This window comes from Lynx canadensis, chromosome A3 (assembly GCF_007474595.2).
Source record: "Lynx canadensis isolate LIC74 chromosome A3, mLynCan4.pri.v2, whole genome shotgun sequence".
Lineage (NCBI taxonomy): Eukaryota > Metazoa > Chordata > Mammalia > Carnivora > Felidae > Lynx > Lynx canadensis.
The window spans coordinates 120797100-120811318 of NC_044305.1; the positions used below are offsets into that span (position 1 = coordinate 120797100).

Sequence of the window (14219 nt, forward strand, 5' to 3'; positions counted from 1 at the left end):
GTAATATTAATGAGCAGCAGAAGAGCTTGCATTTTTTAATGCTTTAATACATTTATTCCCTCCACTCACCTTTATAGTGAAAGGTAGAATTGTCTGACAAAACTTGACCTGTACTGAATTATTGAGCAGGGAGGTACTATTATTAGTTCAACAGATCTCAAAGCTAAAATCCTAGTCTCTTCTGAATATGAGGAAATGTGTTAGGCATGTTCTGGGATTGCAATTATAGTTATAAAAAATGGCATTTTTGCAAAAATAGAGTAGTATAAGGAACCTCTATACACCTATCACCCACACAGGAGCTTTCAGGATTTTCTTTATCCATCTTTTTCCTTCATACCTTAATTTTTGTTGTTGTTGTTATTTCATCCTACATACTTAATACATCTTTTTTTTTAAAAAAAGTGGAAGTTTTTTTCCATAACCTTAAGATTTCTATTTTTAATGTGTCTTTAATATCAAGTTTCACAAATTTCCATCTTTCTAGAAAGACAAAAAGAACATTTATTGGTCATCTCCTTCAACTACTTTCCTCAGTATTAAAATATATTTACTGCGGTTATCATTAATTGAACACTTATTACTGCTAGGCCCTGTGCTGTTTTGCATAATCAGTTAAAGCATAATCAACAAAGATCCTATGAGTAGTTACTTTTTCTCCTATCAAGTAGATAGGTGAAATGCTAACCTGGAGGTTAACTGACCACCCTTAGTCTCTGAGCTAGTAAGTACAAGAGCCAGGTTTCAAACCAAGACCTTTTAACTTCAGCCCCTGTGCCTTTATCACTCCTCTTGATTCAGAAATTAAAAAAAAAAAAAAAAAGTCATTTGGGCACTCAGTAAATATTTGTTGAGTAAATGAATGAAAGTACATGTTAATCCACTGGTAAGTAACTAGCATTTGTATGTACTATATTTACTTGTAAAGCAATTTGTGAACAAGTTCCAGAAATGATTCAGAATAAACTAATTATGTTACTAAATTATATCACTAAAACTTGTATTACTAAAAATGTGGTATATTTATAACAGTGCATTGGTTTTTGGGTTTTTTTTTTTTTTTTTTTGGTATGCTGATCTTTTCAATACCTTATTTATGGAAAAATTTGTGGAACAACTGTTTTTAAAGAAAGACTAAGAAAAGGCAGGCTTTTTTTCTTTTTTGGCATATTAGTTGTTAAAGTCAGGATTCCACGTGTGAAGTAGGAAAATAAGAATGTTTAGAATATGTAAACGAGTAGATCTAAAGATGAAGGTGCATCAGAAGTGCTGTTGTTTTGGGGCGCCTGGGTGGCGCAGTCGGTTAAGCGTCCGACTTCAGCCAGGTCACGATCTCGCGGTCCGTGAGTTCGAGCCCCGCGTCGGGCTCTGGGCTGATGGCTCAGAGCCTGGAGCCTGTTTCCGATTCTGTGTCTCCCTCTCTCTCTGCCCCTCCCCCGTTCATGCTCTGTCTCTCTCTGTCCCAAAAATAAATAAAAACGTTGAAAAAAAAAAATTAAAAAAAAAAAAAAAAAAAAAGAAGTGCTGTTGTTTTTTTCTTGAGTTCATTTTTTGCTTTGTATCCTCCTGTAACTATTGAACATAGTCACTGATGTTAGAGTCCTGTTGGGTAGATGTAGATGGTGCATATTTGTAGGTATTCTTTGAAAAGGGGGAACTAAACTGGTTTTAAAGGATCTTAAGGCAGAGAGGAAGTGGGGGAGGAGAGGAGGAAACTGAGCAGAAATAGGGCAGTGAATACATCACGAAATAAGGTATTTATACAACTGTAAGAGGGCAGCATATTTCATTTGCAAATAGTATTATTTTAAGAGAGTCACTTGAAAAATCATTTCACAGCTATATCAGGACACTGAATGATTTAGTTACTTGGGAAGCTATTCAGCAGTAGTTATGGGAGACATTTAGGAGATCTATTACCAGACAGTAGACATTTAACTTGTTTGATTTAAGCAACTCGTCTATGTTTTCTAGATTAGTTTCTTCACTAATGCATATTCATTTTAGAAAAAGTATATGTGGTTAATAAAAATTTCATTTATTTTCATTTTAACTATAGTAGATAAGATATAGGCTTTCAAGATGAAACCTCCTGCCCCTAACTCCCAACATGAAATACCTGTATGGTCTTGAGCAACTGATTTTAATTCTCTAAGCTTCTGTTTCTCATTTACAAAACGTACCTGTCTCATAGTGGTATTGTATGTAATAGAAAGTATTTAGCACAGTGACTAATTAGTATGGGTGCTCAATAAACATTACCATTATTCCAGCTAGCTTCAGTGAGAAATTTCAAACTAGCTTAATCCTTTTTTTGTTTCTTTTTTGGTCTTTTTACCTAAATGACTGGAAAAGAAATACCCTTTTTGGCACCTTAATTTTTAATCTTATCATCAAAACAATCCATGTAAGAAGTCTGGAAAACAGAAGAACTGACCCACAATCTCATCTCCCCCTAAAGAATCTGCCTCCCCCGCCCCCCTTAAATTAGGGGTGGTGGGATGTAGCCTGAAGGAGGAAAGTGTCTGTATCTGCAAAAGAGACTACTGCTTTGGATTATCACTTCCAAGTCTTTGAATCCAGGTGGTTAAACAACTTATGCTTTTCAGCGTGAGGAGCGCTTGACTAGTATGAGGTTGACAATGGGAAAGAATAGTCAAGAATGGTGGGCAGTTGGGGTGCCTTTGTGGCTCCATAGGTTAAGCGTCCGACTTTGGCTCAGGTTATGATCTCAGTGGTTTGTGGGTTCAAGCCCCACGTCAGGCTCTGTGCTGACAGCTCGGAACCTGCTTTCTGTGTCTCCCTCTCTCTACCCCTCTCATGCTCTCTGTCTCTCAAAAATAAATAAAACATTAAAAATAAAAATATTAATAAAAAAGAATGGTGGGCAGTGGCAAACTATAGAGTCCATGTAGATAAACCCTAGCAGGGTTTTCTCTGACAGGAGGACACTGTTAACTGCTGCTTTATCATTTTCTTTTTGCTTAAACACATTGGCATGAATTTCACATGTGTAGCGTTTGGTGATTTTACTTTTTGGTGGACATGAAATACATTTTGGTAAGTATAAGTGAGAAATTCAAGACTCATGAAATTTGCAGAGAATGATGTGGACTGAGATGCACGTGTAACATGCATTTTCTAACTTTGTGGTAAGTCCTGAAAACCTGAATGGTAGAAGAGAAGTCATGGTTTAATTTCCACTTAACCTTCTTTCACTGTGAGCATTTTAGGCTTCTCCTCTGCTAATGTTCCAGTGAAATGCTTATAAATTGATGTTGTCCTGCTGCAGAGACAGCCTGTATTGGAAGGCTTTCCCTGTCCACCTCTCCTTCCTTCTAATGTGTGGTCCTCATTCTGTGATTCTGACTTGGAGTTTTTGGCTCCTTCACGATCTAGAGAACAGAATCACTTGTATGATTGAGATGTTAAGAGCCGTTTAGACTAGATACAGATAACCCCAACCTTTTTCTGAACGTTACTCTCCCATACCTGGGTTTATAGTCTTTGTAGCATGGTGGTAATCTCATCTTGATAAAGTACATGCTGTAGCTCCCTCTTAAATACATCTTTGTTATCGCTTTCTACATTAGGTTGACTTTACCTCATCTTTGTCTTTCTGGGGGCTTCGGTGGGGGAAAAATGCCTTTTCCCTCTGTTTTCTATCATCTCCTTTAACTTTTTCTTTGTTCTTAACAACCATCTTTCATTCTAAAAATTAAACCCAACAGAAGTTACTGCTCATTCATGGTACCAAATTCCTCTAACAAATATTGTGTGCGTACAGGCTAGGAACTGCCCCAAGCATTGAGCATGTAAGCAGTTGACAGAATATACAAAAATCCCTGCCCTTATGCTGCTTATATTCAAGAAGAAAGAGGAGAGACAATCAACTGTCTAGAAGTTAGAGTTTGCCAGGTGCTGTGGAGAAAAAGTAAGGCAGGAAATGGGAGTAGGGAATGTGTAGGTAGTTGGGTGGGGGGTAATTGAGAGAAGTAAATTTGCCTTTTTCAAGGTTATTATTAAAAAATGAAAGACCTGGGAAAAGATTATTGTTTGTGCTTTATGTGTTAACTTATATTTCACGTATTGTATTTAGCAAAATTTATTATTTAAGGCCTTTTTAACGTTTATTCATTTTTGAGAGATGGAGAAATGAGTGGGGGAGGGGCAGAAAGAGAGGGAGACACAGAATCCCAAGCAGGCTCCAGGCTCTGAGCTGTCAGCACAAACCTCATCACAGAGCTTGAACCCACGGACTGCGACATCATGACCTGAGCTGAAGATGAACGCTTAACCAACTGAGCCACCCAGGTACCCCTGTCATTTTAATATAACTATTGGGTTTGCATCCAGCAGATCCCTGAATATTTCTATGTTCTAATAACTTAAAGGCAACAAACAAACCTCAGATACAACATGACTAGAGCAGAGATTTATCAAATGGTTTGGAATAGATACCTTAATTTTACTTTTCCTAAAAGCACTATATTGTGTTTGTTTTTAAACCCTATAGGCTTTCTGTTTATACCATTTTTATTGTGATGAGTAATATATGTTCTTTTGGAAAATTCGAAAGCAACAGGGGAAATTGAAAGAAGAAAATAGTCACTGAGAATCATATTACCCAGAGAAATGGTCTCTCTTAATACTTTGGTAGATATCCTTCTAGAAATTTGTCTTTGCAAAAAATGGGATTATATACTGTGGTGTGTTACCTGCTTTTTCGCTTACTAACATTTATCAAAAAATAGTTCTATTTTATTGCATACTTATCTACAGCATAATTTTCTTGGCTAAATAATACTGCTTTGCTACTATAGAATGTTAACAACGTCTGACATTTACTGAGCATTTACTGTTTTCTAGTTACTTTTGAGACACTTGATGTATTTTTTTATTCACTTAGTCTTCAGCCTCTCCATAAAAGCTATTCTATTATTACTTATTTTGCAGTTGAGAAGATTGAACAAGGACAGGTTTGGTAATTTTACCAAGATCTCACAGCTAATATGCTCATATTATCCTCTCATATTGGTTCTGTAACTTTAAAGTAGTTTGTATTTTTTAAATTTAAGTTTTATTATTTGTTTGTAAAAATTTACTTAAGTAGGCTCCACACCCAATGTGGGGCTTAAACTCATGACCCTGAGATCAAGAGTTGCAGGCTCCCCATAAAAAAAGGCGGGGAGGTGCCTGGGTGGCTTAGTCGGTCAGGTCATGGCTCAGGTCATGATCTCATGGCTTGTGAGTTGGAGCCCTGCTTTGAGCTCTGTGCTAGCAGCTCAGAGCCTGGAGCCTGCTTCAGATTCTGTGTTTCCCTCTCTCTCTGCCCCTCCGCTGCTCATGCTCTCTCTCTTAAACATTAAAAAAAAAAAAGGTGGGGTGGGTGCCTGGGTGGCTCAGTTGGTTGAGCATCCGACTTCAGCTCAGGTCCTGATCCCACAGTTTGTGGGTTTGAGCCTTGCATGGGACTCTGAGCTGACAGTGCAGAGCCTGCTTAGGATCTCTCTTGCTCCTCTCTCTCCGCCCCTCCCCCCACTCATGCTTTCTCTCTCTCTTTCTCTCTCAAAAATAAATAAACTTAAAAAAAAAAAAAACAAAACAGAGTTGCAGGCTCTACTGACTGAGCCAGTCAGGCAACCCTATATTTTTAAATTGTGCCACAGTTAACATCTTTGTAGCCGTATCTGTGTTCACATCTATGATTATTTCCTTAGAATAAATTGCTAGTAGTTGTAGTGGTCGTAGTCATGGATCAAAAGGTATAGACACTTCCTATGGCCCATGTAAAAGCATTGCCAAGTTGTCTTCTAGAAAAACTTGTCAGTACCGAAGTGTTCTCCTACCAGTGAAACTGATCCTGTTTCCCATATCGTCAGAAACATGGGCTTCTTTTTTTTAATCTCCTAATTTGATAAAGACCACCTTGTTTTTCTTTCTCTATTTTTGAAGGCATATTTTTAAAGATTTTACTTTTAGAAATATTTACCTCTGCTCTTTCTCACTTCTTTGGCATTTTCATCGCTTGGTTATTTTTAAGGATTCTTTATATTTTAAGAATAGTAACTCTTTGCCATATAGTTATAGTTTTTTTTTTTCCAAGTTTCTTTCTTAGTTTTGTTTATGGATTTTTATCAACGATAATAGCTAAGGTTTATATAGGACTTCTCATATATAACACTATTCTAATTTCATTATATTTACTCCCTTATTTAATTTTTACAGCATTCCTATGGGGTAGGTGCTATTATTAGCCTCACATATGAAGTCCTATGACATTGTCTTTTAATTCTCAGCTTTTTTCCCTGTGTGTCTTTGCCTGTTTCTGTTCCTAATTCGTAAAAAATCTCTTTTTCTAGCCTACTGGGTAATACCTATTGATTAGTTCACATTACTCAGTTGAGGAGTCATTTCCTCTGAGATTACTCATCTAACAATTTTCTGGTTCCCTAAAGCAAAGTTAGGTGCTCATCTTTTGTCCTTTCTTTAGTACCTATATGGAATTCTAAGTTTTGGCCTTTTCCTTTTGTGTATACCCTGCTCTTTTTTTTTTTTTTTTTTTTTTAACGTTTATTTAATTATTTTGAGAGAGTGCACATGTACGTGTAGGGGAGGGGCAGAGAGAGAGAGGGAAAGAGAGGATCCCAAGCAGGCTCCACACTCTGCACAGAGCCTGATGTGGGGCTCAGTCTTGTGGCCGGGAGATCATGACCTGAGCCAAAATCAAGAATTGGGGGCTTAACTGACTGAGCCACCCAGGAACCTCTATTCCCTGCTGTTATACATCTTATCCAAGTGCTATACATCTGATGACTTGGTAAATATTTGTCAATTTGGATTAAAGGTGCTTATGGTGATGTTGTTGATATCAGGAAGGGAATCAACCTTCCAAGTATATAAAATAGAGAAACTTACATGGAGAAAGTAGCATTGGAACTGGGCTTTCAGTGAGAAAGGGGGGAAAGAGAGGGAGGGGCCCAGAGACAAATTGAATGAAAACAGGCTTGGAAGTTTCCCATTCTGGGAACAGCAAGTTACTTACAGGATTATTAACCTTGCCTCTGGGAAAGCCTGATAAAATAAATAACTCTTTCACCCCAGTGTACCTTTTCTGGTGTTCAGAGTATTTGAATCTTCCTTCTAGATCTCTTCTCTAAAACAAGGCTCAGTTTTTCTTCTGACTTCCCCCTTTTTTCCAGTGTAATGGGGGAAGTTGGAGGGTCCTGATGTAATCTTGGTAAGATTTTGAAATGCCCTGGGAAGTTTGGTGAACTGGTGGGGTAGGCCCACTGGCAGCCTCTGCCAGAAGTCAGAGCCTTAGGAGAAAGAGCAAACCCTGAAGACTTGGGGTTCTAGTTACACCTCTCTCTGGCTATTGGTGCATTTGATTAGATCTCACTTCCTTTTTCTCTCCAGCATTCATTATGTTTCTGTTCTAGTTTTGTTAAGAGGCATTTTTCTCTAAATTTACTAGTTTAATTTTGAAGTATACTGACTGCTTGTCTCTGAGTTATATTAACAATATAACCTGCCATTTAATGAAAATATTTTTCCAAATTCTTTTACTTTTTCACCTTAACATTATTTCTCATTATGTAACTTAAACATATATTTACTGTGGAAATAATATGTACTGATTGAAGAAACTTTGTAGAATAGGAAAAAAAAGAAGTAGGAGAAAAAGTCATTCCAAGTCCAGCAACCAATAACAACCACATTTTGGTGTTTCCTATGCACCGTATCTTTTCTTTTTTGTGTTTTTAGATATATATTATTGTGCATGTTTTATAATACAGCCTGGTAGTTGAGTATAACATGGCTTTTGCTGAGTGAGTTTTAGTTCCAGCTTGGCTTTTTACTAACTTTGTGAATGTAAGTTTCGAAAAGACTTGGTTTTCTCTTCCTTAAAAAAAGTGGAGATTTAATAATAATACTTATCCATAGCATTGTTATGAGGATGAAGAGATAATGTATGTTTAGTGTGACCATCTCATAATAAATTCTTTCTATATGGTAACAATAATAATCAAGCCTGTCTTTTGCTTAGGTCAGCCAGGACTGCTGCCCTTGGCTATGCTTGGAGGGAAGGGGGCATGTCAGGGGCACTGTACCTCTCTTTTCTGAAATAATTAAAATTCAATTTCAAAATTCTTTTTTTTTTTTTTTTTTTTTTTTTAACATTCTCAAGGGACCTATGAAAATGTTTACAATAAGGCCTTCTTTAAAGTGTAATTTATCTGGGGCCAGCCCCATAATTGGTGAGTGGCCTTGAGCCTCAGACCCTTCTAGGATGGCCCTGATAATGATGATGTCAGTGATAACACATAGAAACCTGAGTGTCAGGCTTGGAATTTGGGAAGTATGCAGTGATTGTTGGCTGCTATTATTTTCATAAATTTTAATTATAAGAATGTAAGCCGTTTCCAGGTTATCATATGGTCTAGCCAAACTTGTGTTTTTAAAAATAGGTTTATTGAGGGGTGCTTGGGTGGCTCCGTCGGTTGAGTGTCTTCACTCTTGATTTCAGCTCAGGTCATGATCTCATAGTTCATGAGTTTAAGCCCCATAGCAGGTTCTGAGCTCATAGCACAGAGCCTGCTTGGAATTCTCTCTCTCTGCCCCTCTTCCATTCTTGCTGTCTCTCAAAATAAATAAATAAACTTAAAACAATCGGTTTATTGAGATATAATTTACAGGTCACAATGAATTTGATTTAAGTAGCAGCGTAATACTTGATTTGCCCCACTGTGGGGCACTCAGGTTATTTCCAGGTTTTTTTCTATAATAACTAATAATTGCAGTGAACATCTTCACATTTACCCCATTTATCATCGTTTTCTTATGACAGATTCCCAGAAGTGAAATTACTGGTTTATTGGATATGAACAGTGGTAGGGTTCTTGCTGTATGTTCTCAAAGTGCCTTCTGAAGAGCAATACCAGTTTGCACCCCCATGAGTTATGTCTGCAGCACTCATTCCCCTCACCTTTGCTGGCCTCGAGTATTAGCCATGTTTCTTTAAAAAAAAAAAAAAAAGTTTAGGGGGCGCCTGGGTGGCTCAGTCGGCTGGGCTTCCGGCTTCGGCTCAGGTCATGATCTCAGGGTTTGTGGGTTTGTGAGTTCGAGCCCTGGATCGGGCTCTGTACTGACAGCTCAGAGCCTGGAGCCTGCTTTGGATTCTGTGTCTCTCTCTCAGAAATAAATAAACATTAAAAAATAAATAAATAAATAAATAAAATAAGTTTATTGGAAGAAGCAACTTAATTTGCATTTCCTTGATTATTTGTGACATTGACATTCATTAGTTTCATTTCCCCTTTTGAAAACTGTCTTTTTTTTTTTAACTTTCTGTAATATATTTGTTTTTTATAATTTACATCCAAGTTAGCACATGGTGCAGCAGTGATTTCAGGAGTAGATTCCTTAATGGCCCTTACCCATTTAGCCCATCCCTCCTCCCACAACCCCTCCAGCAACACTCTGTTTGTTCTCTGTGTTTAATAGTCTCTTTATGTTTTGTCCCCCTCCCTGTTTTTATATTATTTTTGCTTCCCTTTCCTTATGTTCATCTGTTTTGTCTCTTAAAGTCCTCATATGAGTGAAGTCATATGACATTTGTCTTTCTCTGACTAATTTTGCTTAGCAGAATACCCTCTAGTTCCATCCATGTAGTTGCAAATGGCAAGATTTCATTCCTTTTGATTGCCGAGTAATATTCCATTGTGTGTGTGTGTGTGTGTGTGTGTGTATATACTGTGTACGTATGTATATAGATACATACTGTGTATATATGTGTACATACACAGTATGTATCTATATACATACATACATGTATATACTATGTATGTATATGTATACCACATCTTTTTTTTGTTTTGTTTATTCATTTTTTTTTAACGTTTATTTATTTTTGAGACAGAGAGAGACACAGCATGAATGGGGGAGGGGCAGAGAGAGAGGGAAACACAGAATCGGAAGCAGGCTCCAGGCTCTGAGCCATCAGCCCAGAGCCCGATGCCGGGCTCGAACTCATGGACCGCAAGATCGTGACCTGAGCCGAAGTCGGACGGCTTAACCGACTGAGCCACCCAGGCGCCCCTGTTTATTCATTTTTGAGAGAGAGACACACACAATGTGAGTGGGGGGTTGCAGAGAGAGAGACACAGAATCCAAAGCAGGCTGCAGGCTCTGAGCTGTCATCACGGAACCCGACACAGGGGTCTAACTCACCAACTGTGAGGTCACGATCTGAGCTGAAGTCCGACGCTCAACCGACTGAGCCATCCAGGTGTGCCTTACCACATCTTCTTTTCCATTCATCCGTTGATGGATATTTGGGCTCTTTCCATACTTCGACTATTGTTGATACCGCTGCTATAAACATTGGGGTACATGTGTCCCTTCGAAACAGCATACCTGTATCCCTTGCATAAATACCTAGCAGTGCAGTTGCTGGGTTTTAGGGTAGTTCTGTTTTTGTTTGAGGAACCTCCATAATGCTTTCCAGGGTGGCTGCACTAGTTTGCATTCCCACCAGCAATGCAGAAGAGATCCTCTTTCTTCGCATCCTTGCCAACATCTGTTGTTGCCTGAGTTGTTAACGTTAGCCATTCTGACAGGTGTGAGGTGGTATCTCATTGTGGTTTTGATTTGTATTTCCCTCATGATGAGTAATGTTGAGCATTTTTTCATGTGTCAGTTGGCCATCTGGATGTCTTCTTTGGAGAAGTCTATTCACATCTTTTGCCCATTTCTTCACTGGATTATTTGTTTTTTGGGTGTTGATGGAAAACTGTCTTTTTGAGGTCTTAATGTTTTCTTTATCTGCTTTAATAGTTCTCTGTACATTAAAAATATTGACTTGGAACACCTGGGTGGCTCAGTTGGCTAAACGTCCGACTTCGGCTCAGGTCATGATCTCATAGTTCGTGGGTTCGAGCCCCGTGTCAGGCTCTGTGCTGACAGCTCAGAGCCTGGAGCCTGGTTCAGATTCTGTGATTCCCTCTCCCCTGCTCACACTCTCTCTCTTTCAAAAATAAATAAACGTTAAAAAAAAGGTTTTTAGGGGCGCCTGGGTGGCGCAGTCGGTTAAGCATCCGACTTCAGCCAGGTCACGATCTCGCGGTCCGTGAGTTCGAGCCCCGCGTCAGGCTCTGGGCTGATGGCTCAGAGCCTGGAGCCTGCTTCCGATTCTGTGTCTCCCTCTCTCTCTGCCCCTCCCCCGTTCATGCTCTGTCTCTCTCTGTCCCAAAAATAAATAAACGTTGAAAAAAAAAAAAGGTTTTTAAATATTGACTATACTTGTGGTTTTTCTTCATTTTCCCCATTTACCTTTTAATTTTGTTTTCAGCAAAAATTTAAAATACTTATATAGATGTGAATGGCTTCAGAACTTAGAAAGTTATCTTTGTTTCAGAGAGGTAATATTTTACTTGAAGGTGAAGCATCTATATGAATGTTTTCCCTCTATACTTCTTATTCAAGACAAGTAAATAGTTTTGTTTTCATATTTAGTCCTGATAGGAGACTGAAGAGAACAGACCTAATAGCCAGCTCCCCCACCTTCCCCTCATAGCAATGCAGGCTGAGTCACAAGCTAATCTTAGGTGTTTTTTTTCCCCTCTGTGTGGGTGAATTATCTTGTTCAAAGTTGTTGACTAGTTCTTCTAGAATTGATTTAATTTAAATCTGCAATATTATTGGAATAGTAACTACTTCAGTATTACTTTACCATTTCTGTTCTTTTATACCTGCTCGGTTTAATGGTTGATTCTTTGTAGGCTAAACTTAACAGTTATAAAAGGTCAGACTTATAATTTATATTTAAACATCTTTTTTTTTTTTAATTTTTTTTTTCAACGTTTATTTATTTTTGGGACAGAGAGAGACAGAGCATGAACGGGGGAGGGGCAGAGAGAGAGGGAGACACAGAATCGGAAACAGGCTCCAGGCTCTGAGCCATCAGCCCAGAGCCCGACGCGGGGCTCGAACTCACGGACCGCGAGATCGTGACCTGGCTGAAGTCGGACGCTTAACCGACTGCACCACCCAGGCGCCCCTATATTTAAACATCTTAAACTGAGGTTGCCAAGTTGCAGAACTAGAACTAGTAATAAGTTTTTATAGAAAACTTAATCTTTGAAGCTTTTAAGTCTCAACATGCTTTGTGAATTTGGGGCCCTAAGCCTTTAGGTAGAAATAATAGTAACCTTTTTCTCAGATATTGATTAAAGTGAGAAAAATATGTCCTTCTTATTAGTAATTGGTGACTTTAGTTTGTTGTACCTGTTAAGTGAAATTAAGATAAATACTGTGTAGGAATGCAAGCTGGTGCAGCCACTCTGGAAAACAGTATGGAGGTTCCTCAAAAAAACAAAAATAGAACTACCCTATGACCCAGCAATTGCACTACTAGGCATTTATCTGAGGGATACAGGTGTGCTATTTCAAAAGGACCACATGCGTCCCCATGTTTTATAGCAGCACTATCAACAATAGCCAAAGTATGGAAAGAGCCCAAATGTCCATCAATGGATAAATGGATAAGGAAGATGTGGTATATATATGATAGAGTATTACTTGGCAATCAAAAAGAATGAAATCTTGCCATTTGCAACTACGTGGATGTAACTGGAGGGTATCATGCTAAGTGAAATTAGAGAAAGACAAAATTCATATGACTTCACTCATATGAGGACTTTAAGAGACAAAACAGATGAACATAAGGGAAGGGAAACAAAAATAATGTAAAAACAGGGAGGGGGACAAAACAGAAGAGACTCATAAATATGGAGAACAGGGGATTACGGGAGGGGTTGTGGGAGGGGGTATGGGCTAAATGGGTAAGGGGCACTAAGGAATCTACTCCTGAAATCATTTTGCACTATATGGTAACTAATTTGGATGTAAATTTAAAAAAATAAAAAATAAAACAGGTTAATAAAAAAAAAATCTAAAACTGTCCTAAAATTAAAAAAAAAAAAAAAAAAGATAAATACTGTGTTACAGAGAACAAACTCGGGGTTGCTGAAAGGGTGTTGGGTGGAGGGAAGGGCTAAAGGGGTGAAAGGGCATTAAGGAGGACACTTGTTGGGATGAGCACTGGGTGTGATATGTAAGTGATGAATTGCTAAATTCTCCTGAAATAATTATTACGCTATATGTTAACTAACTTGGATTTAAAAAAAATAAATAAATAAATTGACCTAAAAAAAAAGGAAATGAAGCCACTAACTCGAAAAGATATACATACCCTATGTTTATTGTAGCATTATTTACAATAGCCAAGAAATGGAAGCAAGCCAGTGGCCATGAGTGGATAAATGGATAAAGAAACTGTGATACATAACATGTTGGAGAGGATTCAGAGAAAGGGGAACACTTTTGCACTGTTGGTGGGAATGCAAACTGGTGCAGCTACTCTGGAAAACAATATGGAGGCTCCTCAAAAAATGAAAAATAGAATTACCCTACTACCTAGCAATTGCACTGCTAGGTATTTTATATAAATGGGAACATAAAATATGCATGGTCTTTTGTGATTGGTTCCTTTTACAACCATAATGTTTTTAAGGTGCATCTTTGTTATGGCATATATGAATAGTTCATTCCTTTTTATGACCAAATATTCCATTGTATGGATACCACATTTTGTTTATCCATTCGTCAGTGGTTGGACACTTGGGTTGTTTCCACTTTTTGGCTATGAATAATATTGCTGTGAGCATCTGTATACAGACTTTTGTGTGGACATAGGTTTATGTTTTCATTTCTCTTGGGTTCATACCTAGGGGTGGAATTGCTAAGTTATGTGGTAGTCTATGCTTAACATTTTGAGGAAATGCCAAATTGTTTTCCAAAGCAGCTGAATCATTTTACATTCCCACCAGCAATGTGTGAAGGATCCAATTTAGGAGATTAGATTTTATGCTACTGATGAGTTATGCTACAGAATCACAGTGGGAAAATGGCTGAAAATGTTTGGATCAGATTGCTGCTTCTCCAGTATGGTTCAAGACACATGCTGGGGCAGAAGGCTTTTCCTGATAAATGAAACTAACATGCAAGTTAGTTCCTCATTTCTTAGGAGCTATTGTTTTTTCATGTCCATTGTCTTCGATTTTTGTATATCAGTATGGACTACTTACTGATAATCTGAGTTAGTAACGATTACTGAAATTTAGTGTTCATAAACTACAATTAACCAATTTGTAGAG

General features: G+C 38.0%; 2 protein-coding genes across 15 annotated transcripts in view; one reads left to right on the plus strand and one right to left on the minus strand.

Moving 5' to 3' along the window:
- Positions 1–9015, minus strand: part of LOC115511292 (translation initiation factor IF-2-like) — a 33802-nt gene extending 24787 nt beyond the window's left edge. The window contains exon 1 of the mRNA XM_030311822.1: positions 8990–9015. Within this exon, the coding sequence (XP_030167682.1) occupies positions 8990–9015 (26 nt within the window). The remainder of the gene's footprint in view (positions 1–8989) is intronic.
- Positions 1–14219, plus strand: part of ITSN2 (intersectin 2) — a 151144-nt gene that overhangs the window by 1844 nt on the left and 135081 nt on the right. The window lies entirely within an intron of this gene.